The following is a 26002-nucleotide window of genomic DNA, read 5'->3' as shown; positions in this document are numbered from 1 at the left end:
CTCCAGGGCTGCATTCCCACATTATATTTTGTTGATATTCAGACTTTGACGTGAGGCTATTGTGTTCATAGAATCGTAGAATCCCTACAGTACAGAAGGAGGCCATTCAGCCCATTGTGTCTGCACTGACCCTCCGAAAGAGTACCCTACCTAGGCCCACTTCACACCCTATTCTAACAACCCCGTAACCGAACCTGCACATTTTTGGTCACTAAAAGGTAATTCAGCTTGGCCAATCCACCTAACCTGCACAACTTTGGAGTTCTGTCTATCCCTTTAAAGGTACTGCATGCAATGAATGTTTTTTTAAATTACTTCCTCGGCAATGAGAGTTCTCTCCATTGTAACTGACCTGGATCCTGTCTATTGTAGTGGCACCAAAAGTGAGCGTGTGTCCCAAGAAAAGGCCCCATAGCCCAGTTTAGCGGTCCTTCCACACTTCCTCATACTCCTCCCAGACAGAACAAATCTTGCTTTCAGTTTTGCATGACACCATTGTTTTGCGATTTCAAGATGATGTTTATTATGGGACGGAGTTCATCCCTTCCTCTCTCCCTCCCTCCCTCACTGCCCAAATGTCTCCGATTTACCTGTAGCCTCAGGATGTGCAGGTACAAATGCCACCTGTTATTCTCCAGCCTCCACCACTTAGACTGGATTCTGTCATTGTTGTGCAATACATCCCCACTGAAATCATCACCTGCTAGACCCCCATGGCCTACGTGGACCTCTATCCACCCCATCTGGAGGCAGAATGCACCATTGCCTACAGAGATGAGACTCCCACATTTGATCTTCATATATCCCTCCCTGTAAGATGTCTTCTCTGACTATAGGCTACAGATGGCCCCAGTGGTCATCACCATTCCCTCTGTATCCAAATAAAGAGCTCCCAAGGGACTTCGACTGTAGGACAGCCCTACACACCAAACTATACATTTTTCCTTTGAAGCACACAGTCCTTGCCCTTCCCTGCAGCTAGGGTACAGCATGTTTCCAATTATTACTCCTTCTGCATGCTCACTGCTTTTCTGCCCTGTCTCCTATGTCTGACTTCTGACTGCGATGTCCACATAGCCCCTAGACTGCCTGTCATCCGTGACTCCTTTCCATTTCACAGGAAGAATGTCTGCAATCTGACTCCAGTCTTCCAGCCCCTGAACTAAAACTGAAATCTTGATATAGCTCCCATTTCCAAAGAGGATTCAGGTCAACAATGGCCCACACAAACTATAATAGCCCTGACTTCTGAGTGCTGATATGAACAATCCCTAATGTGCCATACGAACAAGCCCAGGGACAAGGAGACCCCTGCACTCCCCAAACCCAGGCGCCGTAAGGATCTGACTCAGTGACACAGGAGGATCCATGGGTCCAGCAGCACTCCTGGTGCTGACCATAAAGACCAGCTCGGCATGGGGATCGAGGCAGGAACCGGGTTTCCCCAGCAAAGTGGTGAACAAGCATCAGGAGCAGCACAGAACTATGGGAGACGTGGTTGCACTCTCCCTCTAAAGCCTCTGGTGAACTGAGGACAGCCTTGTACACACCACTCGATAGAAGTCGGGTTTGATGCCAACATAATTTCCCACGGGCGTGACACACGAATGAAAGGCCTGACGGGATGCTGGTGGGCAGCTGTTTTAATGAGTATTAATGAGATGCGATGAAATGCAAATGGAGTTTGCACCACCAGCCAGCAGGGAGAGCAACCCACCGTTAACCTGCCCTTTGGAGAATTGCAACAGGATTTTATGCTGGCGGGTTTCCGACCTCCTCTTGGCTTTTTCCTGGCAGATTCACCATGCCCACCTGCCACCAAACCCGCTGTCACCAGCGGGTTGCCGAATTCCTCTCTGTGTTCTTATTATAGTTTAGACAAGAGTAAAGGATTATTCTTTGCATTTTCTCAGGCAATTACATTTCTTATCCAGGCATTGTTGCTTTTTCATATAAGATATAGAATAATGAACTTTTCAAAGAATAGCTGGAAAGGTACCATAAATCAATTCCTGTGTCTTGCTATGTGCTATAACTAGATTCATTAGCAACCCTTCATTGTGTCCTTTGACAGAGACTAGAACATCTTTATTCTTCACACACAGAGCCAGGGCCGTTGTGACCGTGGATGCGCAACTCCAACTGAATCCTTCAATCATAAACCCAGAGAATAAAAGCTGCCAGTTGCTGGGATCAGAGACCTTGGTGTCATGGTAAGGAAGTGATCATGACAGAAAAGCGATATTGCCCTCTAGCCACTCGAACTCCATATTATTTGCTCAACCATTTGATACTTGAAAACTAACAATGTTATTATGTGCAGACTAATTGTCAAAACAATTTTTATGATCACTGTTTGAAAAATAATAGGTTGACCATCTACACAATCATATTATTTATTGTTTATTCCATTTTATTGTGCATACCATCTCTGATTAAATTTGGTGCCAAAATGTGTGTACTGTTTGTAAAAAATAACTTGTGTTGGTTACTGAAGCTGCCCTAACAACAGGAATGTGTGCCAAATAAAACTGAACATGAGCCAAGTAAACCTGCCACCTAAAGTTGGACCACATTTGGCAAATTTGGATTGGTTATAGAATATATGGTTAATTGATTTACGCTTTGATCATAGCAAATATTGGAAATTAATTGTGCCTTGGTTATAGAATATATTGGAAATTAAATTGTGCCTTGGTTATCGAATATATTGGAAATTAAATTGTGCCTTGGTTATAATATATATTAGAAATTGAATTGAACCTTGGTTACAGCATATTTTGGAAATTGAATTGTGCCTTGGTTATGGTATATCTTGGAGATTGAATTACGCCCTGGTTATAATATGTATTGGAAATTGAATTGTGCCTTGGTCATAATATATACTGGAACTTGAATTGTGTCTTGGTTATACTATATATTGGAAATTGAATTGTGCCTTGGTTATAATGTATATTGGAAATTGGATTGTGCTTTGGTTATAGTATATATTGGAAATTGATCTGCACCTTGGTTATAGTATATATTGGAAATTGAATTGTGCCTTGGTTATACTATATATTGGAAGCAGAATTGTGCCTTGCTTGTAGAATATATTGGAAATAGAATTATGCCTTGCTTATAGTATATATTGGAAATTGAATTCCACCTTGGTTATAGTATATATTGGAAATTGGATTGTGCCTTGGTTATAGTGTATATTGGAAATTGAATTATGCTTTGGTTATAGTATATATTGGAAATTGAATTATGCTTTGGTTATAGTATATTTTGGAAATTGAATTATGCCTTGGTAAAAAGTAATCATTGAACTGCACCTCGGTTATTTCATATATGGAAATTGAATTGCATCTTAGTGCTAGTATATGTTAGGAATTGAATTGTGCATTGGTTATTGTATATATTGGAAATTGAATTCCACCTTCATTATAGTATATATTGGAAATTGAATTGTGCCTTGGTTATAGTGTATATTAATCATTGAATTGCACCTTTGTTATATATTGGAAATTGAATTATATCTTGGTTATTTGAAATATATTTGAAATTTAACTTCATCTTGGTTATAGTATATATTGTAAATTGAATTACACCTTGGTTCTAGCATACATTGGCAATTGAATTGTGCATCAATTGTGGTGTATATTGGAAATTGAGTAACCACTTGATTATATTATCTATTGGAAATTGTATTCCATCTTGGTTATAGTATATATTGGAAATTGAATTACAGCTTGGTTATAATATGTATTGGACATTAAATTACACCTTGGTTATAGTATAACGCACGTTGGTTATAGTGATATTGCTTCGAAAGGTTAGTCATTGCACAAATCAACACCAGCCTCCAGGATTGCCTTGATCCACTACAGTTCGCCTACTGCTGCAACAGGTCCACAGCAGACGCCATCTCCATGGCCCTGCACTCTACCCTGGAACACCTAGATAACAAAGACACCTATGTCAGACTCCTATTTATCGACAACAGCTCCGCCTTCAACACCATCATTCCTCCAAAACTCATCTCCGAGGCCTTGGCCTCGGCTCCTCCCTCGGCGACTGGATCCTGAACTTTCTAACCCACAGGCCACAAACAGTAAAGATAGGCAACAACACCTCCTCCACGATCACCCTCAACCAACCGGTGCCCCACAAGGCTGTGTCCTCAGCCCCTACTATACTCCTTATACACCTATGACTATGTGGCCAAATTCCCCTCCAACTCGATTTTCAAATTTGCTGATGATACCATCGTAGTGGGTTGGATTTCAAACAATGACGAGACAGAGTACAGGAATGAGATAGAGAATCTGGTGAACTGGTGCAACGACAATAATCTCTCCCTCAATGACAACAAAACTAAGGAGATTGTCATCGACTTCAGGAAGCGTAGTGGAGAACATGTCCCTGTCTACATCAATGGGAACAAAGTAGAAAGGGTCAAAAGCTTCAAGTTTTTAGGTGTACAGATCACCAACAGACTGTCCTGGTCCCCCCATGCCGACACTACAGTTAAGAAAGCCCACCAATGACTACTTTCTCTTTTTTTAAAATACTTTTTGTTAAGGTTTTCATAAAATATCAGTAACAAAATGAAAAAGGAACCCAACAGGGTTAAGTACAAAACACAGTCTAGAAAAGCAACCCTCCATACCCCCCTCCCCCCTGTACATAAATAATAAATTAACATTAACACCCCAACTTAACACAACAGGTATATACACCCCCTCAGACCCTCCAGTATAAATCCCCCCGAGTTGCTGCTGACATTGACCAATGTCTATCATTCTGCCAGGAAGTCTAAGCACGGTTGCCACCGCCTAAAGAACCCTTGTACCGACCCACTCAAGGCGGATTTCACCCTCCCCAACTTAATAAACCCCGCCATATTGTTGATCCAGGATTCCACGCTTGGGGGCCTCACATCCTTCCACTGAAGAAGAATCCTTCGCCGGGCTACCAGGGACGCAAAGGCCAGAATACCGGCCTCTTTCACCTCCTGCACTCCCGGCTCCTCTGCGACCCCAAATATTGCGAGCCCCCAGCCCGATTTGACCCTGGATCCTACCACCCTCGACACCGTCCTCACTACGCCATTCCAAAATTCCTCCAGCGCTGGGCACGCCCAGAACATATGGGTGTGATTTGCTGAGCTCCCTGAGCACCTAACACACCTGTCCTCACCCCCCAAAAAACGGCTCATCCTTGTCCCAGTCATTTGTATCCTGGCAGCACTTTAAACTGTGTGAGGCTGAGCATCGCGCACGATGAGGAAGAGTTCACCCTCCCAAGGGCATCTGCCCACGTCCCTTCCTCAATCTCCTCTCCCAACTCCTCCTCCCACTTACCTTTCACCTCCACCACTGAGGCCTCCTCCTCCTCCTGCATCACCTCATAAGTTTCCGAGACCTTCCCCACTCCCACCCACCCCCCCAAGAGCACCCTGTCCTGTACTGTGTGTGGCAGCAGCCGCGGGAATTCCACGACCTGCCGCCTGGCAAACGCCCTTACCTGTAAGTACCTGAAGGTGTTCCCCAGGGGGAGCCCGTACTTCTCCTCCAGCTCACCCAGGCTCGCGAACTTCCCGCCCACAAACAGGTCCCCCAACTTTCGTATCCCTGCCCTGTGCCACCCGGAAAACCCTCCATCTGTTCTCCCTGGGATGAACCGGTGGTTCCCCCGTATTGGGGTCCACACCGAGGCCCCAGCTTCCCCCCTGTGCCGCCTCCACTGCCCCCAGATTTTGAGGGCAGCCGCCATCACCGGGCTTGTGGTATACCTCCTTGGAAGGAATGGCAGCGGCGCCGTTGCCAACGCCCCCAGACCCGTGCCCACACAAGCCGCCGTCTCCAGCCTCTTCCATGCAGCCCCCTCCATCACCCACTTGCGCACCATTGTCGCATTGGCGGCCCAGTAGTACCCACAGAGGTTGGGCAGTGCCAGCCCCCCCCTATCCCTACTCTTCTCACCCTCGGAGTCCCTCGCGCCCACACAAACCCCATTATACTCCTGTTGACCCACCTAAAAAAGGCCTTCGGGATAAACATGGGGAGGCACTGGAACAGGAACAAAAACCTTGGGAGCACCGTCATTTGGACTGCACCCTACCCGCCAAGGACAGCGGCAACGCGTCCCACCTCTTGAACTCCTCCTCCATTTGCTCCACCAGCTTTGTAAAGTTAAGCCTATGCAGGGCCCCCCAGCTCCTGGCCACCTGGACCCCAAAATACCTGAAACTCCTCTCCGCCCTTTTTAATGGGAGCTCGCCAATCCCCCTCTCCTGGTCTCCTGGGTGAACCACGAACAGCTCAATCTTCCCCATGTTGAGCCTGTACCCCGAGAAATCCCCGAATTCCCTAAGGATCCTCATTACCTCCGGCATCCCCCCCACCGCGTCCGCCACGTATAGCCGCAAATCGTCCGCATAGAGCGACACCCTATGCTCCTCCCCACCCCGCACCAACCCCCTCCAGTTCCTCGTCTCTCTCAGTACCATAGCCAGGGGTTCAATCACCAGTGCGAAGAGCAACCAAAAGTACTCGGACCTCCTCCTGTTTGAGGCCACACTTGCCATCGGGACCTCATACAACAGCCTAACCCACCTGACAAACCCCTCCCCAAACCCAAACCTCTTCAGCACCTCCCACAGATACCCCCACTCTACCCTATCGAAGACTTTCTCAGCGTCCATTGCCACCACTATCTCCGCCTCCCCCTCCCTCGCCGGCATCATGATAACGTTCAAAAGCCTCCGCACATTCGCATTCAACTGCCTCCCCTTCACGAACACCGTCTGGTCTTCGTGGATGATCTGTGGCACACAATCCTCAATCCTCGTGGCTATGACCTTCGCCAGCACCTTGGCATCTACGTTTAGCAACAAAATCGACCTGTAAGACCCACATTGCAGGGGATCCTTCTCCCGCTTCAGGGTCAAGGGGATCAGTGCCCGGGACAACTTCGGGGGCAAAGGCCCCCCTCCCTTGCCTCATTGAAGGTCCTAACTAGCAACGGGCCCAACAGGTCCATATATTTTTTATATAATTCGACCGGGAAACCGGCCGGCCCTGGTGCATACCCCGCCTGCATGCTTCCCATCCCTTTGGTCAGCTCCTCCAGCCCAATCGGGGCCCCCAATCCCGCCACCAGTCCCTCCTCCACCTTACGGAAACCTCAATTGGTCCAGGAAGCGGCCCATCCCTCCCTCTCCTCGGCTCGGACCGGTACAATTCCTCATAAAAGTCGCTGAAGACCCCATTGATGCCAACCCCACTCCGCACCACGCTCCCTCCCCTGTCCTTAACTCCCCCGACCTCCCTAGATGCATTCCGCTTCCGAAGCTGATGCGCCAGCATGCGGCTTGCCTTTTCACCATACTCGTAAATCGCCCCCTGGGCCTTCCACCACTGCACCTCTGCCTTCCTGGTGGTCACCAGGTCGAATTTGGCCTGGAGGCTGCGCCTCTTCCTCAACAATCCTTCCTCGGGCACCTCCGCATACCTCCTGTCTACCCTCACCATCTCCCCCACCAGCCTCTCCCTCTCCTCCCGCTCCCTCCCCTCCTTGTGGGCCCTAATGGAGATCAGCTCTCCCCTAACCACCGCTCTCAGCGCCTCCCATACCATCCCCACTCGGACCTCCCCGTTATCGTTGGCCTCCAGGTACCTCTCCATACTTCCTCGGACCCGATTGCTCACCTCCTCGTCCGCCAACAGCCCCACCTCCAAACGCCACAACGGGCACTGGTCCCTCTCCTCCCCCAGCTCTAAGTCCACCCAATGTGGGGCATGGTCCGAAATGGCCATCGCCAAGTACTAGGTATCTTCTACTCTCGCTATCAACGCCCTACTCAAAATAAAAAAGTCGATTCGGGAATAAGCCTTATGGACATGTGAGAAGAATGAAAATTCCCTAGCCCCCAGCTTTGCAAATCTCCAAGGGTCCACCCCTTCCATCTGGTCTATAAACCCCATCAGCACTCTAGCCGCCGCGAGCTTCCTACCTGTCCTAGACCTGGAGCGATCCAGTGCCGGATCCAGCACCGTGTTAAAGTCTCCCCCCATTATCAGGCCCCCCACTTCCAAGTCTGGGATCCGATCAACATGCGCCACATAAAACCCGCATCGTCCCAATTCGGGGCATACACATTGACCAGTACCACCCTCTCTCCCTGCAACTTACCACTTACCATTACGTACCTACCGCCATTGTCTGCCACAATGCTCGATGCCTCGAATGACACCTTCTTTCCCACCAAGATCGCCACCCCTCGATTTTTGGCATCTAGCCCCGAGTGAAACACCTGACCTACCCACCCTTTCCTCAGTCTTACCTGGTCTGCCACCTTCAGGTGTGTCTCCTGGAGCATAACCACATCCGCCTTCAGCCCCTTCAGGTGCGCGAACACGCGGGCCCGCTTGACCGGCCCATTCAGTCCCCTTACATTCCAGGTTATCAGCCGGATCAGGGGGCTACCCGCACCCCCCTCCTCCGCCGACTTGCCATAACCCCTTCTCGGCCAGCCACGCGCCCGCACCCCACGCCTGGCCAGTTCCCCACGGCGGCAGACCCCCGTCGCGACCCCCCCCCCACTCGCTCCAGCTCCCCCTTGACCATAGCAGCAGCAACTCGATTCCCCCCCCCCCCAACCCCCCGGCTAGGACCCATCCTTAGCTGTTTTACTCCCCCCATTGCACTTCCGCAAGTCAGCTGACACCTGCTGATCCCGGCCACTCCCGCCTCTCCTTCGGCTCCTCCCATTGTGTGACACACCCTCCTCTTCCATTCCCCATCCACAGGCTCTCCCCCTCCCCCATCCATCCTATGCGCGGGAAACAACCCTTGCTTCCCCGCCCCGGTCCCGCCCCCTCCAGTCTTCAGCGCGGGAAAAGCTTGTGCTTTCCACCTACCCGCCCCCGCCACCTCTGACGCAGCTCCTTTTACAGGCCCAGTCCCCTCACCCCCGACTCGGGCCTCCCCCTCCCCCGGGGGGCCCCATCTCACCGCCGGCCATCCACCCCTGTTCCATTTGCTTACCCCCCTCCAAGAGCTCCCCCCGACCAACCCAACCAAAACAGTGCCCAACCCGCCCTAACTACCCTCACCAACCAGAAAGAGAAAAACACACAAAAAAAAGAGAAACCAAGAGCAAAGGACCCCCCTTCAAAAAGTAACATATGAACCACAATCCCCAAATGCCCATCCGACCCTCAATCTGTGTCCAACTTCTCGGCCTGAACAAAGGCCCACGCCTCCTCTGGAGACTCAAACTAATGGTGCCGGTCCTTGTAGGTGACCCACAGTCGCGCCGGCTGCAACATGCCAAACTTCACCCCTTTCCTGTGCAGCACCGCCTTCGCTCGATTGTACCCGGCCCTCCTCTTCGCCACCTCCGCACTCCAGTCCTGGTATATTCGAATCTCCGCGTTCTCCCACCTGCTGCTCCTTTCCTTCTTGGCCCACCTGAGCACATACTCCCGATCAGCGAACCGATGAAACCGCACCAGCACCGCCCATGGAGGCTTGTTAGCCTTGGGCCTCCTCGCCAGCACTTTATGGGCCCCTTCCAGCTCCAGGGGCCCCTGGAAGGACCCCGCTCCCATCAGCGAGTTCAACATGGCGACCACATAGGCCCCCACGTCCGGCCCCTCCAGCCCCTCCGGGAGGCCCAGAATCCGCAGATTCTTCCGCCTCGACCGATTCTCCATCTCCTCGAACCGCTCCTGCCATTTCTTGTGGAGCGCCTCGTGCTCCACCTTTACCGCTACGCCTAAGATCTCGTCCTCATTGTCGGAGATCTTTTGTTGGGCCTCGCGGATCGCCACCCCCTGGGCCGGTCTGTGTCTCCAGCAGCTTATCAATAGAAGCCTTCATCCGCTCAAGCAGGTCCGCTTTAATCTCTCTGAAGCAGCGCTGGATACCCTCCTGTTGCTCCTGCGCCCGCTGCATCCACGCTGCCTGGTCTCCGCCCGCCGCCATTTTGTTCTTCTTCGCTTGCACCTTCTTCGGGTCCACCACCCCCTTTTTAGTCGCCCCGCTCCTGGTAAAAGCCATATACTATCGGGGAATTGTTGTAATCTCCTTCCCACACCGGGAAACGTCAAAAAAGTGCCGTTGGGGGCCCTGAAAAGAGCCTAAAAGTCAGTTTTTGCGGGAGCCGCCGAATGTGCGACTTAGCTCCGCATAGCCGCAACCGGAAGTCTGACTCTACTTTCTCAGAAGACTAAGGAAATTTGGCATGTCAGCTACGACACTCACCAACTTCTACAGATGCACCATAGAAAGCATTCTTTCTGGTTGTATCACAGCTTGCTATGGAGCCTGCTCTGCCCAAAACCGCAGGAAACTACAAAAGGTTGTGAATTTAGCCCAGTCCATCACGCAAAACAGCCTCCCATCCATTGACTCTATCTATAATTCCCGCTGCCTCGGAAAGGCAGTCAGCATAATTAAGGACCCCACGCACCCCAGACATACTCTCTTCCACCTTCTCCCGTCAGGAAAAAGATACCAAAGTTTGAGGTCACGTACCAACCGACTCAAGAACAGCTTCTTCCCTGCTGCCATCAGACTTTTGAATGGACCTACCTCGTATTAAGTTGATCTCTTCTCTACACCTTGCTGTAACTGTAACATTATATTCTGCAGTCTCTCCTTCCTTCCCTATATACGGTATGCATTGTTTGTACAGCATGCAAGTAACAATACTTTTCACTATATACTAATACATGTGACAATAATAAATCAAATCAAATCAAATATTGGAAATCGAAACGCACGTTGGTTATGGTATATTTTGGAAATTGAATTATGCCTTGATTAAAATATATATTGGAAGTTGAATTGTGACTTGGTTATAGTATATAATGGAATTTGAATTACACCATGGTTACAGTATATATTGGAAATTAAATTAACCCTTGCTTATAGTATATATTGGAAATTGAATTGTGACTTGGTTATAGTATATATTGGAATTTGAATTACACCTTTGTTATATTGTATATTGGAAATTGAATTATATCTTGCTGATAGTATACATTGATAATTGAATTGTGCCTTGGTTATCGTACATATTGGAAATTGAATTACATCCTGGTTATAGTATATATTGATAATTGAATTGTGTCTTGGTTAATGTACACATCGGAAATTGAATTTTGCCTTGGTTATTGTATATATTGGAAATTGAATTCCACCTTTTAGGTATATATTGGAAGTTGAGTTTTGCATTGGTTATAGTATATATCGGAAATTGAATTATATGTTGGTGATGGTATATACTGGAAATTGAATTGCATCTTGCATATCGGCTGTTCACGCAGGCGGGATATTCTGGTCCCATGCAGTGCACGGGTTTCCCGGTGATGAAGGGTGCAATCACCATAAGACCATGAGACATAGGAGCAGAATTAGGCCACTCGGTCAATCGAGTCTGCTCCGCCATTCAATCATGGCTGATATTTTCTCAACCTCATTCTCCTGCCTTCTCCCCATAACCCCTGATCCCCGGCAAGTTCCATTGATAACGGCGATGTTGGTAAATCCCGCTGGCGGGCCACTCTGTTGCCGAACAAAACGTGGCGAATTGGTTGGTAAATCCCACCCTACCTATTGAAATTGCATTCTAACTAAATCTGAGTTAATCTGATCCAGTGCTACCAGTGAGGTAAAATGTTACTTGCTTTTGATCTTCCTGTATCTTTCTGCATTGCTTTCTGGGTGAATGAATTGGGTCAACAATCAGAATTGCCTCAAGGGAAACCAGCTAACTGCTGTGAACAGACCCGAGAGCGCCTTTTAAACTTTTGTAAATGGAAAGTAACAAACAGTTTCCTCTGAAGGGAAGTGATTGATGAAGGTCACAAGTCAATTGTAGACTCTGTGTGGGTTCCAGCTGAGGTGAATTTCAGTTATATGTTGTACACCAAAAAAATGGTCACAGTACATCTGATTAAAGGACACACCACAGGGAATTATTCTTATCTGATTTTGCCAAACTGGGGAAGGTAGGTTTGAAGTGGCAGGATATTAGTCAGTTAGAATGAATCTGGGCGGATTGGTCGTTTGTAGAAATTATCTGTTACAGAGAACTTATATTTCACGCTATGAACAATCAATCTTGTGAAAAAAGAACTGAAAAAGACTGGCTAATCAATTGAGTCACCCCAATCCTAGTATGCTGTAAACATTTGCATATTGCCACCCCCCCCCCCACTTCCCCCCCCCCCCCCCCCCTCAACACCACCATCCCCGCTGCATTCCCCCCCCCTTTCCCTGAGTGGGAAAATACCGAAGAAAAGCCTTCAGCTTATTTTGGAGAAAGAAATCTTTGTGAAATTCCTCTGTGATCCTTGAAGGTGATTAAACATGTCCCAGGAGATCACTTGGACTGAGTGATACAACAGCTCTTTCTATACACAGATATACGACCATTCTTATTAACTGTTCCATACTGTATTTGAATGCTTGCAGCAAATGCCTTCTCAATGCAAATACTTGCAGAGGTTGATGAATTTGTGTGGAAAGAAGTACCTCATAGCCTTTGAACTAGGTTTATGGTTCCATAGCATATACTTAAGTCCTCTGATCCTCTATAATCTTCTTGGCTTGAATAGCCAACCCGCTTGGACCAAGTCTATTTCCTTCTTTATTTTAATTACATCAATTAAATCTCCACATGTTTTCCCAAAGTAAATGCCCCAGCTCTTTTAGCCTGTTTTGGTAACTGAGGAGTCGAATCTGGTGACCCTGTTTTGAACCTTTTACAGACCCATCATGAAGGGGGACTAAAACTGGGCACACTGTTCGTGATGCGGCTTTGCATATAGAAAGGAAAGTATTTCTTCTTTTATATTTAATTATTCTGGCCAGTACATCCTAACACCCTGTTCTTTTCATGGGAATCTTGCGACACTGGCCATGGACCATCAGTGAAGTGTGCACTTTCGACCCTTCAAAATCCTTCCCTTAATTCCACCCTGTGTGATGGGCCTACACTTGGAGTTTCCTCCATCTGAATTCATCATCCATCATTTGCCTTTATTTAAAGACATTTGTTAGAAATAATTCAATTTCCCTGATCGCATATAAATCCACAAACGGTCTATTGGGCAATTTTCATGATTTATATTCGGTCAGCTTTTTCCTTTCTATGCATTGCAATCTGTTGCACCATGACAGTAGAACAAATATGGTCATCTTACGTGGCTGATATTAAACCATGCACCCAGTAAGCAATAACACAGCTGCAGCACACACAATAATTCAAAATCTGAATTATGCGTTATGTCACAAAGGTGCGAGTTTACATCTATAATTCCCCTTGCTGTGAATTGCTACTTTTGATCTGGTTGCCAAGGGCTGGGAAAACAAATGGAAATCAGGTGCTGCCTTTTATTAACATCGAGGAAAAATAGTCCAACCTGGTGTTTTGTTTGGACCCGCTGTTATTAAAAGCACTGGAAACTTGGTAAAACCTTGAAGAGTTGCCTGTCACATGTTTGTGAATGATGTGTCACATGGAAGGACCAACACAAATTAAATTTTTTTAAAAATACATTAAGATGGAAGTTGAAAGTATGCCACATGACTGCTCCCTCCATACTTTTATTTTTAACAGTGCAACCTTAAAGCACAGAAGGGGAACATTGTACCACTGTGTCTGTGCTGGCTGTTTCCTAGAGCAATCCATACCTATCTCACTATCCAGCGTTCTTTATCTATGTCCCATAGTGAGCTTGTTTAGCCGCGTGAAAACCAGTGCTCACAGCGGCAAGAAACACATGGTTATGCAACACGACTGGCATTGTATAAGGGGCCTCAGCAGGGAATGTGCGGTTGAGGCAATATGGAGTTTGCGGTTTTGTACAATGTGGAGTTCCACTTGCCGGGTCTCCCCAGTGTAGCGTGCCGATCTCCGAGACCCCCAAAGCAACCCCCAACCTTCCCAGCCCCAGTGCACTATGGGAGGATGCCCCACCCCCAACACCCATGTAGAGCACCCTGGCCCAATCGCGCACATGCAAAAATGCCAGCTTGGCACCTTGGCAGCACCAGCCTGGCAACTTGACAATATCCCTTCCAGTTGACAGTTCCACATGGTCTCCGAGGCGAAGGGAATGAATTCCAAAGCCTCGGTTACCTCGGTAAACTGCACATTAGAATGAGACTAACTGTCGCGCTCTAAATGCAGATTTGCCAAAATGTGATTCCACCCACAATGGACGAGACTTACATCGCAACATTTCACGAGATCGCATTGGATCTCGCAAGGTGTTGTGAGCTGGGTTGATTCCGGGAGCGGGGCTCCCAGCTTTAAAAGCCAACCTACACCATGCCGAGCTGTTTTTCAGGTGCAACATGGCCATTGGATCGTGCTCTTAGAATAGAATAATATGATCAGGGATAGTCAGCATGGCTTTGTGAAGGGTAGGTCATGCCTCACAAACCTTATCGAGTTCTTTGAGAAAGTGACTGAACAGGTAGACGAGGGTAGAGCAGTTGATGTGGTGTATATGGATTTCAGCAAAGCGTTTGATAAGGTTCCCCACGGTAGGCTATTGCAGAAAATACGGAGGCTGGGGATTGAGGGTGATTTAGAGATGTGGATCAGAAATTGGCTAGCTGAAAGAAGACAGAGGGTGGTGGTTGATGGGAAATGTTCAGAATGGAGTTCAGTCACAAGTGGAGTACCACAAGGATCTGTTCTGGGGCCGTTGCTGTTTGTCATTTTTATCAATGACCTAGAGGAAGGCGCAGAAGGGTGGGTGAGTAAATTTGCAGACGATACTAAAGTCGGTGGGGTTGTCGATAGTGTGGAAGGAAGTAGCAGGTTACAGAGGGATATAGATAAGCTGCAGAGCTGGGCTGAGAGGTGGCAAATGGAGTTTAATGTAGAGACGTGTGAGGTGATTCACTTTGGAAGGAATAACAGGAATGTGGAATATTTGGCTAATGGAAAAGTTCTTGAAAGTGTGGATGAGCAGAGGGATCTAGGTGTCCCTGTACATAGATCCCTGAAAGTTGCCACCCAGGTTGATAGGGTGGTGAAGAAGGCCTATGGAGTGTTGGCCTTTACTGGTAGAGGGATTGAGTTCCGGAGTCAGGAGGTCATGTTGCAGCTGTACAGAACTCTGGTATGGCCGCATTTGGAGTATTGCGTACAGTTCTGGTCACCGCATTATAGGAAGGACGTGGAGGCTTTGGAGCGGGTGCAGAGGAGATTTACCAGGATGTTGCCTGGTATGGAGGGAAAATCTTATGAGGAAAGGCTGATGGACTCGAGGTTGTTTTCGTTGGAGAGAAGAAGGTTAAGAGGAGACTTAATAGAGGCATACAAAATGATCAGGGGGCTGGATAGGGTGGACAGTGAGAGCCTTCTCCCGCGGATGGAAATGGCTGGCACGAAGGGACATAACTTTAAACTGAGGGGTAATAGATATAGGACAGAGGTCAGAGGTAGGTTCTTTACGCAAAGAGTAGTGAGGCCGTGGAATTCCCTACCTGCTACAGTAGTGAACTCGCCAACATTGAGGGCATTTAAAAGTTTATTGGATAAACATATGGATGATAATGGTATAGTGTAGGTTAGATGTCTTTTGTTTCGGTGCAACATTGTGGGCCGAAGGGCCTGTACTGCGCTGTATTGTTCTATGTTCTATATGTTCTTAGTCTCCATTCTATAATGGACCTCAGGATTTTAATGGTGGATTCAATAATGTTTTATATAAATTTACAACTATCGTTTTGATCTTCCATTCTGTGCATCTATTTGATGAACCCAAAATGTTGTTGGTCTATTTCTGGCTTCATCTACCTGGACCAACTCTTTAAGGAAATTACAGATTTTTCTATCTATGCGGGCCTGTACCGTGGGGGCACTCTTTCCCTTTCACCTCCGCAACGGTCTCCACCATGGCGGAGGCGGAGGAGACTCTCCCCACTGCGCATGCGCGGGAAACTGTCAGCCGCCGCTGACGCTCACATGCGCCGCCCCGACATGTCATTTCCGCGCCAGCTGGCGGGGCAACGAAGGCCGTTTCCGCCAGCTGGCGGGGCGGAAATCCCTCCAGCGCCGGCCTAGCCCCTCAATGTTGGGGCTCGACCCCCAAAGATGCGGAGCATTCCGCACCTTTGGGGCGGCGCAATGCCCGTCTGATTGGCGCCGTTTTGGGCGCCAGTCGGCGGACATCGCGCCGTTTGGGGAGAATTTCGTCCCTGATCTCTACCCCTTCAAACTCTGCCTCCGACCATCCAACCTCATCACCCCAACCCCACACTTTGGCCTACCTGGACTCTCCCCTGAAATAAGCCTCCAATGTTTCCTGCTGCTGATCTCCAATCTCTCCCCACGCCATTCCTTACACCTCTCCAATCCTCTCCCCTCTTCACTTTATAGCTGCGGTCAAATAACCACGGCCCAACCACCTGATAGCCAGCTTCTCAATGTGGCTGGCTGTAGCTGGGAAATATTGAAAAATACTAATCAGCTTAAGCTTTTACACCTGGCAGTACCTGAAAGAAACCCATTCTCTGGATTTTCTGGACACAAATGTAAATAGCACTTTTCACACCCCCACCCCACCCAGCCCTGGTTCCTTCTGGAATGGCTGTATGTAAACTAGGAAATATAAATTAGAATATTTAATCCAATGCCAAAACATGTATAGAATGCAAATTTTAAAAAAAATAAAAGATGAGGGTGAGAGAGTTGAAAGAGACAGAAAGATAAAGCTGAAAAAAATTATATCTCAAATAATTGAAATCTGAAGGAATGAGATTCCACACTTTTAAAAATTATTTTTTATGCCAGTTGTTTGGAAGTAATTAAAACTTATCACATTTAAAAATTCACTCACTTCAATGGACAAGCGCCTTAGGTTTTTCTAGTATGTTTAAAGCAAATCTATCCTGTAAATACTGCTAATTCACCACTTCCATTTGTGTTTGAATGGCATGTCTCTCAGCAAGATACTGTTATAGCAAAGCTTCTGGAAACTTTTCATGATTTCCATAGTTAACTGCACATGTGCGGCACTGGAAATTGCTGCCTAATTTATCCCTTGATCATGTTGAGCGCTGATAGCCCTGCCATTATTTCTACTGTAAAATCCATGCTGATATGTTCAGTCTCCTGGAGGTTTCATTAGTTGTAAGTCTGTATCTCCTCAGAATATTCTGACCAAACTGATGGAATGTACAGCAGTCTAATTACACACATTGGAGTTCCTTACAGTGAGGGTTGCAAACTTGTGGAAAAGCGGAACACTAATCTTTATTCTCTGTTCTTTATTTACAGTTTCACTGTGAGAGTTTCTGCAAATGTGTCAGGTCATGGTATTCCAGGTACAGTAGGTGAGCATTACATAAATACACAGTTCACTAACAGACATAAATCTGATTACAATTGAAGTGTAAATTGCTATCAGTCTAAGCCAAGGTAAATTGATAGTTAAAAATACCTCTGTCAGTGCACTGCTTTATTATTTGCATAAAGTCCTTAATTACTACGGTAAAGAAATACAAAAATTGTTTTGATACAAAGATTTTAAGCAGTGCTTTACAACAGAAGGCTAAAACCTATATTTTCATAGTTTGTGAATACAACTTGGCTTGTCCTTCATCTGAATTCTTCTGAATTATCTGCTATCTCCTATCCCTTGCAGTTGAGGATAGTTGTATGGACTTGAAACACAAGAATAATAAAAGCATAATATTCTTTGTGTGATTTGGATGCTGCCTTACAAAATCCACATTTTTCATTTCCTTAGTTCTGAATGCTAGCCTTCAGCTTGACAGACTGAAACAGAAAGGAGGAATTGAGAGAACGCTATTCCTTAATTATCATCGACCACAACACACATTCCAATTAGTCATTGGAAAATTGGAACGTTCCAAGTACCAGGAATTCATTGTTTACCTTACAGTAAGTACATGTCCAGTAAATGTCCAAACTGAAATATGTTTTGTGGGCAGTGTGATAAGGAACACAAGCCACTCGAAAGTCAAAGGTTCTTTAATTGCTGTTTTAAATTCAAAAGATGTTGACTACTTGCTGGGGTAAGGGCATAGTGGTGGTATGATCACATGGTGTCAGTTACTGTCTAGTACCTCATCCCAGTGAGCATCATACATGTATACATCTTGGCCACAGTCAATTTGTTTGTAAAATTGAGGAAGGCATTCCAGGCAAGCCCGATCCTGTCAAGTGCTCACACGCTGTGCACTTCCAGAAATAGTCACTTAGCTGTAGTCACTTGAGATGCAGTAACCCCAAATGAGTTTCCTACTTTTATACCCAGTGGTACTGGGACCATTTGTTGTGCTTGAGTTATAGAGTGGAGACTGAAGCTGGTCATTCTTGGTATCTATGGCACAGCTGCCGATGGGAGAAATTTGCTGTGGCAGTTTTTGCTGATGGGAAGTGAAGCAAAGATAATTTATAGAAATCTTTCCATGAATCCTAAGTCAGCGAATTGATTGTGTTGTGTCCTGTGCTTCATTCAGCACAATATCTGCTATCCACAGAGATCGACTGATCTGCTATTGCACAGTTGTCAGGCAAATTCTAGGTCACTCTGTCCTCCTTTGGTAATTGGGACCCAGAGAGCGGACAAGTCTAAAGAAACATGAGTTTGAAAAAAATTTCATTCTGTAACTGTCAAAGATAAAAAAAAGAAATCTGTCTTTTGTTTGTGAGGTATAGGGACATAAATAAACTGAGCTTGGAGCTGCCACGGGATAAGTGAGCATGCTTTGGAGTAAAATATCAAACTGCTCAATCACAAATGAAGCAAAACAATGTACATTAATTGGGCTATGTAGACCATAATTTACCAGAAATATAACTACTCATAGCAGTTATACTGGAAATCAGGAATTGATTACATAACAATCGTCCATGGGCTAGGAAATATTGACTGAATTATAGGCAAGGCTGCAAAGGACACAACAAATACATGCAAATTACTGATGAAAGCAAAATGTACTATAGGTGCATTCTGGAAGTGCTTTCAGCAATAAGGAAAAGTTATCAATTATTTATGAACACTAATTAGGAGTAAGTTACCACTTAGAAGGTGATTTGAGGTGAAAAAGGGAGACAGGACTGAGACAATGAGAAACTGTGGACTTGAATTACTTCTGTAGTCTCTATATTAAAAATAATAACGAGACTTGCGTTATCTCCTGTTAGCTGCTTATTTTGTGTCATTAATTAACCGTTCCGGCATGGGAATGAGGAGAGGATTTGTCCATCTGGAATTTTACCCCTTTTACACTTGCCTATTTTTCAGGATGTCGGACTAGTTCGAATAGGCAGCTGCTTTTAAATACCTTTTCAGGGAAATCTCCATCCTGCGAGTTATTTTTTTCCATTGTTCAAGCAAAAAGGACACCTGAAGAATTTAAACTTGGTGTCCAGACTTGATAAGGATTTAACAAAAGTAATCTAAATCTTTCATATTTCAGTCATTTTTTAAGAACTTTTCCGTTGTTTTTGGCTGGTACTTAGACTCTCATAAGTGTTTTTCTTGTGAAAAACGTTTCTCTTCCAACACATAATGGATTTTGGCACCAATGGGTTTTCTTGTGGCAACTATGATGTATTTGGAAATAAAAGAGATGGACCTTCAGGGTGATTTCTGAACATGCACGCCTTCATGGAGACATTAGTTATTGTACCTCGTTTGGCAGACAGTTGTTGCATGCAGAGGCTCCTCTTTCATAACGAAGTTGCCATAGCTTGTGCAAAAGGGTATAATTAATATTTGAAAACAGTCCATTATGTAGCATGCATTAATGGTCCCGTGGGGCTTTTTAAAACTCAAACAAGGAACAAACATGTGCCATAGAGAGCATCCTATCCGGCTGCATCACAGCTTGGTATGGCAACTGCTCAGCCCAAGATCGCAAGAAACTGCAGAGTGTAGTGAACTCAGCCCAATGCATCACACAAGCTTGCCACCCGCACATTGATTCTGTACACACCTCCCGCTGCCTCAGGAAGGCAGACAGCATTATCAGAGACCCCTCCCACCAAGGCTTTGCCTTCTTCCAGACCCTTCCATCAGGCAGAAGATACAGAAGTCTGAAGACCCGCACATCCAGACATAGGAGCAGCTTCTTCCCCACAGCTACTAGACTCCTCGACGACTCTCCCTTGGACTGATGATCTGTTCCCTGTAAGAACACTATTCATGGGGAGGATGGACGGGGGGTTTCAGAGCTGGCATCGGGCGGGGATTAGAAGAATGGGGGACCTGTTCATTGACGGGACGTTTGCGAGCCTAGGGGCACTGGAGGAGAAGTTTGAGATACCCCCGGGAAATGCTTTTAGATATATACAGGTGAGGGCATTTGTGAGGCGACAGGTGAGTGAATTCCCGTTGTTCCCGGCACAAGAAACTCAAGACAGGGTGATCTCGGGTGTATGGGTCAGGGAGGGCAAGGTGTCGGCAATATACCAGGAGATGAAAGAAGAGGGGGAAGCGCTGGTAGAGGAGCTGAAGGGTAAATGGGAGGAGGAGCTGGGGGAGGAGATTGAGGAGGGGTTATGGGCTGATGCCCTAGGGAGGGTTAATTCCTCCTCCTCGTGTGCCTGATACAATTTAAGGTGGTTCACAGAGCGCACTTGGCGGGGGCGAGATTGAGTAGGTTCTTTGGGGTAGAGGACAGATGTGGAAGGTGCTCAGGGAGCCCGGCGAACCATGTCCATATGTTTTGGTCTTGCCCGGCACTGGAGGGGTTCTGGAGAGGAGTGGCGGAAGCAATATCTCAGGTGGTGAAAGTCCGGGTCAAGCCAAACTGGGGGCTAGCAATATTTGGAGTAGTAGACGAACCGGGAGTGCAGGAGGTGAAAGAGGCCGGCATTCTGGCCTTTGCGTCCCTAGTAGCCCGGCGAAGGATCTTGCTAATGTGGAAGGAGGTGAAGCCCCCCCAGCGTGGAGGCCTGGGTAAACGACATGGCTGGGTTCATAAAGCTGGAGAGGATTAAGTTTGCCTTGAGAGGGTCTGCACAGGGGTTCTACAGGCGGTGGCAACCGTTCCTAGACTATCTCGCGGAGCATTAGAGGAAGGTCGGTCAGCAGCAGCAGCAACCTGGGGGGGGGGGGGGGGATGTCCTGTGAGGGGGGGGGGAGGGGGGGCAATGGGGGCTTGCCTGGGAGGGTAGATGAGCAAGAGAAAACATGAAGTATTTGGGAAACTGGCACGTCCGGGAGAGGGTCAGTGTACAAAGCTATGTAACATATCGTTTTTACCATGTATATATCTTGCTCTGTGCGGTTTCTTGTTATTTTGCTACGAGGGGGGGGGGGGGGGGGGTTATTGTTTGTAAGGGGGAGAAATTGTGTTAAAAATTGTGTTTAATAAATATATATTTTTTAAAAAGAACACTATTCATGACGCTCTATGCTGCTCTTGCTCATGTATTTGCTTTGTTTGTAGTAGGGAAGATGCTGGAATCTGTCATCAAGGAAGAAATAGCGAGGAATCTGGACGGAAATTGTCCCATTGGGCAGACGCAGCATGGGTTCATAAAGGGAAGGTCGTGCCTAACTAATTTAGTGGAATTTTTTGAGGACATTACCAGTGCAGTAGATAACGGGGAGCCAATGGATGTGGTATATCTGGATTTCCAGAAAGCCTTTGTCAAGGTGCCACACAAAAGGTTGCTGCATAAGATAAAGATGCATGGCATTAAGGGGAAAGTAGTAGCATAGATAAAGGATTGGTTAATTAATAGAAAGCAAAGAGTGGGGATTAATGGGTGTTTCTCTGGTTGGCAATCAGTAGCTAGTGGTGTCCCTCAGGGATCAGTGTTGGGCCCACAACTGTTCACAATTTACATAGATGATTTGGAGTTGGGGACGAAGGGCAATGTGTCCAAGTTTGCAGACGACACTAAGATAAGTGTGTAGCGCACAAAGACTCCATGAGACGAATAGAGTGAAGTCGATGAGGCTTTATTAAGCGTGTCTGTTCCCCCGCAGCTCGATAGTAAACTGGCCTGCGGGGGAAGACTCCGGCTTCTTCTACTCCGCCTTCAGGGCGGAGCTTGAGGTCAACGGCCAACCAGGACCCGGGATCTGTCAGCCAATGACATTAGGGCTTCCAGTCCCACATGACCCCCAATACATACTACCACATTCACCCCTTGTCAAAAATGAACCCGGCGGGGTGATGCTTCGTATGGTGGTAAGGGTTTACAGGGCTGGTCCTGGGAGGACAAAACATTCACATGGCAATACAGTATTGGACAATTTTGTCCTGTTGCAACTATTTACAGAGGGTATAGGAAGAAAAGCAAAATGTTCTTGTGAACAGTCCATATTTGTTTTACATCGACGCCACGAGTCGGTCGGGCGGTCTGGTCGTCCGTGTCGATCGCCTCGGCCCCGGCGGTGGTGGTGGTGCTTGTACTAGTGTTGTCACCTCCAGGAGCCGTACGGTTTCAGCTCGGGTCGGTGCTGAGGGGAGGGGAACCGATCCTCCTGGGAAGGGGGCGGTCGCGGGGTGCGGCGGTGGCAGGAAGGGGGGGTTGGGTTGATGGTGTCGGGGGGGTGTACGTGTTGCCGGCGGGCGCCAGATCCCGCAGGGAGACCGTGTACTGTCGGCCATCGGGGTACTCCACGTAGGCGTACTGGGGGTTCGCGTGGAGGAGGTGAACCCTTTCGACCAACGGGTCCGCCTTATGTGCCCGCACATGCTTTCGGAGCAGGATGGGTCCTGGGGCCGCCAGCCAGGTCGGCAGCGACGTTCCAGAGGAGGACCTCCTAGGGAAAACAAGGAGACGCTCATGAGGCGTTTGATTAGTGCTCGTACATAATAACGACCGGATGGAATGGAGAGCGTCCGGGAGGACCTCCTGCCACCTTGAAACTGGGAGGTCCCTGGACCGTAGGGCCAGTAGGATGGCCTTCCAGACCGTGCCGTTCTCCCTTTCTACTTGCTCGTTCCCCCGGGGGTTGTAGCTGGTCGTCCTGCTTGAGGCTATGCCCTTGCTGAGCAGGAACTGGCGCAGCTCGTCATTCATGAAAGAGGACCCCCTGTCGCTGTGGACGTATGCGGGGTAACCGAACAGTGTGAAGATGCTGTTCAGGGCTTTAATGACTGTGGCCGCGGTCATGTCAGAGCAGGGAATGGCAAAAGGGAAGCTGGAGTATTCGTCCACTACATTAAGAAAATATGCGTTGCGGTCGGTGGAGGGGAGGGGCCCTTTGAAATCGAGACTGAGGCGTTCAAAGGGGCGGGAAGCCTTAATCAGGTGCGCTCCATCTGGCCTGAAAAAATGCGGCTTGCATTCCGCGCAGATGTGGCAGTCCCTTGTGACTGTACGGACCTCCTCTAAAGAGTATGGGAGATTGCGGGACTTGATGAAGTGGTAAAACCGAGTGACCCCCGGGTGGCAGAGGTCCTCGTGGAGGGATTGGAGGCGGTTAATTTGTGCGTTGGCACATGTGCCGCGGGATAGGGCATCGGACGGCTCGTTCAGCTTTCCGGGACGATACAAAATCTCATAGTTGAAGGTGGAGAGCTCGATCCTCCACCGCAAGATTTTGTCGTTTTTGATTTTACCCCGCTGTGCATTATCGAACATGAAGGCTACCGACCGTTGGTCGGTGAGGAGAGTGAATCTCCTGCCGGCCAGGTAATGCCTCCAATGTCGCACAGCTTCCACTATGGCTTGGGCTTCCTTTTCTACTGAAGAGTGGCGGATTTCTGAGGCGTGGAGGGTCCAGGAGAAAAAGGCCACGGGTCTGCCCGCTTGGTTAAGGGTGGCCACTAGAGCTACGTCGGAGGCGTCGCTCTCGACCTGGAAGGGGAGGGACTCGTCGATGGCGCGCATCGTGGCCTTTGAGATATCCGCTTTGATGCGGCTGAAGGCCTGGCAAGCCTCTGTCGACAGAGGGAAGGTCGTGGTCTGTATTAGGGGGCGGGCCTTGTCTGCGTACTGGGGGACCCACTGGGCGTAGTACGAAAAGAACCCCAAGCAGCGTTTCAGGGCTTTTGGGCAGTGTGGGAGGGGAAATTCCATGAGTGCGCGCATACGTTCGGGGTCGGGGCCTATTATCCCATTGCGCACTACGTAGCCCAGAATGGCTAGCCGGTCGGTGCTAAAAACGCACTTGTCCTCGTTGTACGTGAGGTTCAAGGCTTTGGCGGTCTGGAGGAATTTTTGGAGGTTGGCGTCGTGGTCCTGCTGATCGTGGCCGCAGATGGTTACATTGTCGAGATACGGGAACGTGGCCCGCAACCCATGTTGATCAACCATTCGGTCCATCTCCCGCTGGAAGACCGAGACCCCGTTTGTGACGCCAAAAGGGACCCGTAGGAAATGGTATAATCGCCCGTCTGCCTCGAAGGCTGTGTACTTGCGGTCACTTGGGCGGATGGGGAGCTGATGGTAGGTGGACTTGAGGTCCACGGTGGAGAAGACTTTATATTGGGCAATCCGATTGACCATGTCGGATATGCGGGGGAGAGGATACGCGTCTAGTTGTGTGTACCTGTTGATGGTCTGGCTATAGTCTATGACCATCCTTTGCTTCTCCCCTGTCTTCACTACTACCACCTGCACTCTCCAGAGACTATTACTGGCCTGGATTATGCCCTCCTTTAGTAGCCGCTGGACTTCGGACCGAATGAAGGTCCGGTCCTGGGCGCTGTACCGTCTGCTCCTAGTGGCGACGGGTTTGCAATCCGGGGTGAGGTTCGCAAACAAGGACGGGGGTTGCACCTTGAGGGTTGCGAGGCCGCAGATAGTGAGTGGGGGTATGGGGCCGCCGAATTTGAACGTAAGGCTCTGTAGATTGCATTGGAAATCTAATCCCAGCAAGGTGGGTGCACAGAGTTGGGGAAGGACGTTTAGTTTGTAGTTTTTGAACTCCCTCCCCTGCACCGTTAGGGTAACTATGCAGAATCCCCGGATCTGTACGGAGTGGGATCCTGCAGCTCGGCAAATCTTTTGTGCGCTGGGATAGGTGGTCAAGGAACAGCGTCTTACCGTGTCGGAGTGTATAAAGCTTTCCGTGCTCCCGGAGTCGACTAGGCATGGCGTCTCGTGGCCGTTTATTAGTACCGTTGTCGTCGTCGTCTGGAGTGTCCGGGGCCGGGCTTGATCGAGCGTAATCGAAGCGAGCCGTGGTTGTAGTAGTGGAGTGGGGTCCGTTGTTGCCGTCCAAGATGGCGGCGGGGATGAACAAAATGGCCGCCCCCATACATCGCACGTGGCTGGGGGGTCACAAGATGGCGGCGGGGGTGGACAAAATGGCCACCCCCATGCGTCGTACAGGGATGGGGCGGTCCAAGATGGCGGCGCCCCTCCTCCCCTCGTGGTGGCCGGGACCCAAAATGGCGGCGTCTGCGGGTCGCATATCGGTGCCACTCCTCCCCTCGTGGTGGCCGGGACCCAAAATGGTGGCGTCTGCGGGTCGCACATGGTGTGCTGGGGGGGTGGGGAGCGCTAGGACCGCGAGCGCTAGGACCGCGCGGAGCTCCCTCACCGCGAGCGCTAGGACCGCGAGCGCTAGGACCGCGCGGAGCTCCCTCACCGCTGACAGCGGTGGTCAGGGCCCAAGTCGGCGGCGCCGGCGGGTCAGACGTGGGACCGCGAGTGCTGGGACCGTGCGGAGCTCCCTCGCCGGGGACAGCGGTGATCGGGGCCCAAGTAGGTGGCGCCGGCGGGTCAGGCGTGGGGCGCGGGGTGGGGGTTAGGGTGGCGTTAGGGACGCGGAAAACCCCCTCCTCTCCGTGTAGAGTGTTGGCCGGGACCCAAAGCGGTAGCGCCGGCGGCGTGTCATGCATGGGCTGCGGGGAGGGGGGTTGGGGAGCGTAGGCGGCGTGCAGGGCTCCCAGTGCTCCCGGGACCGCGGTGGTCGGGACCCAGAGTGGCTGCGCCTGCGGGTCGTACATGGCGTGCTGGGGGGGGTTGGGGCGCGTAAACTGCTTGCAGGGCTCCCTGTGCTCCCGGGACGGCGGCGACCTCGCAGGACCGGCACAC

At 48.8% G+C, this 26002-nt stretch overlaps 1 protein-coding gene across 1 annotated transcript in view; it reads left to right on the top strand.

Annotated features, from left to right (window-relative positions):
- Positions 1-26002, top strand: part of itga8 (integrin, alpha 8) — a 328234-nt gene that overhangs the window by 111113 nt on the left and 191119 nt on the right. Inside the window, exons 15-17 of the mRNA XM_072508666.1 lie at positions 2106-2213; positions 17300-17355; positions 17772-17926. Of these exons, the coding sequence (XP_072364767.1) occupies positions 2106-2213; positions 17300-17355; positions 17772-17926 (319 nt within the window). The remainder of the gene's footprint in view (positions 1-2105; positions 2214-17299; positions 17356-17771; positions 17927-26002) is intronic.

The sequence above is a fragment of the Scyliorhinus torazame genome, chromosome 6 (genome assembly GCF_047496885.1).
Source record: "Scyliorhinus torazame isolate Kashiwa2021f chromosome 6, sScyTor2.1, whole genome shotgun sequence".
In the NCBI taxonomy this organism is placed as follows: domain Eukaryota; kingdom Metazoa; phylum Chordata; class Chondrichthyes; order Carcharhiniformes; family Scyliorhinidae; genus Scyliorhinus; species Scyliorhinus torazame.
This window is presented reverse-complemented; position numbering and strand designations above follow the sequence as displayed.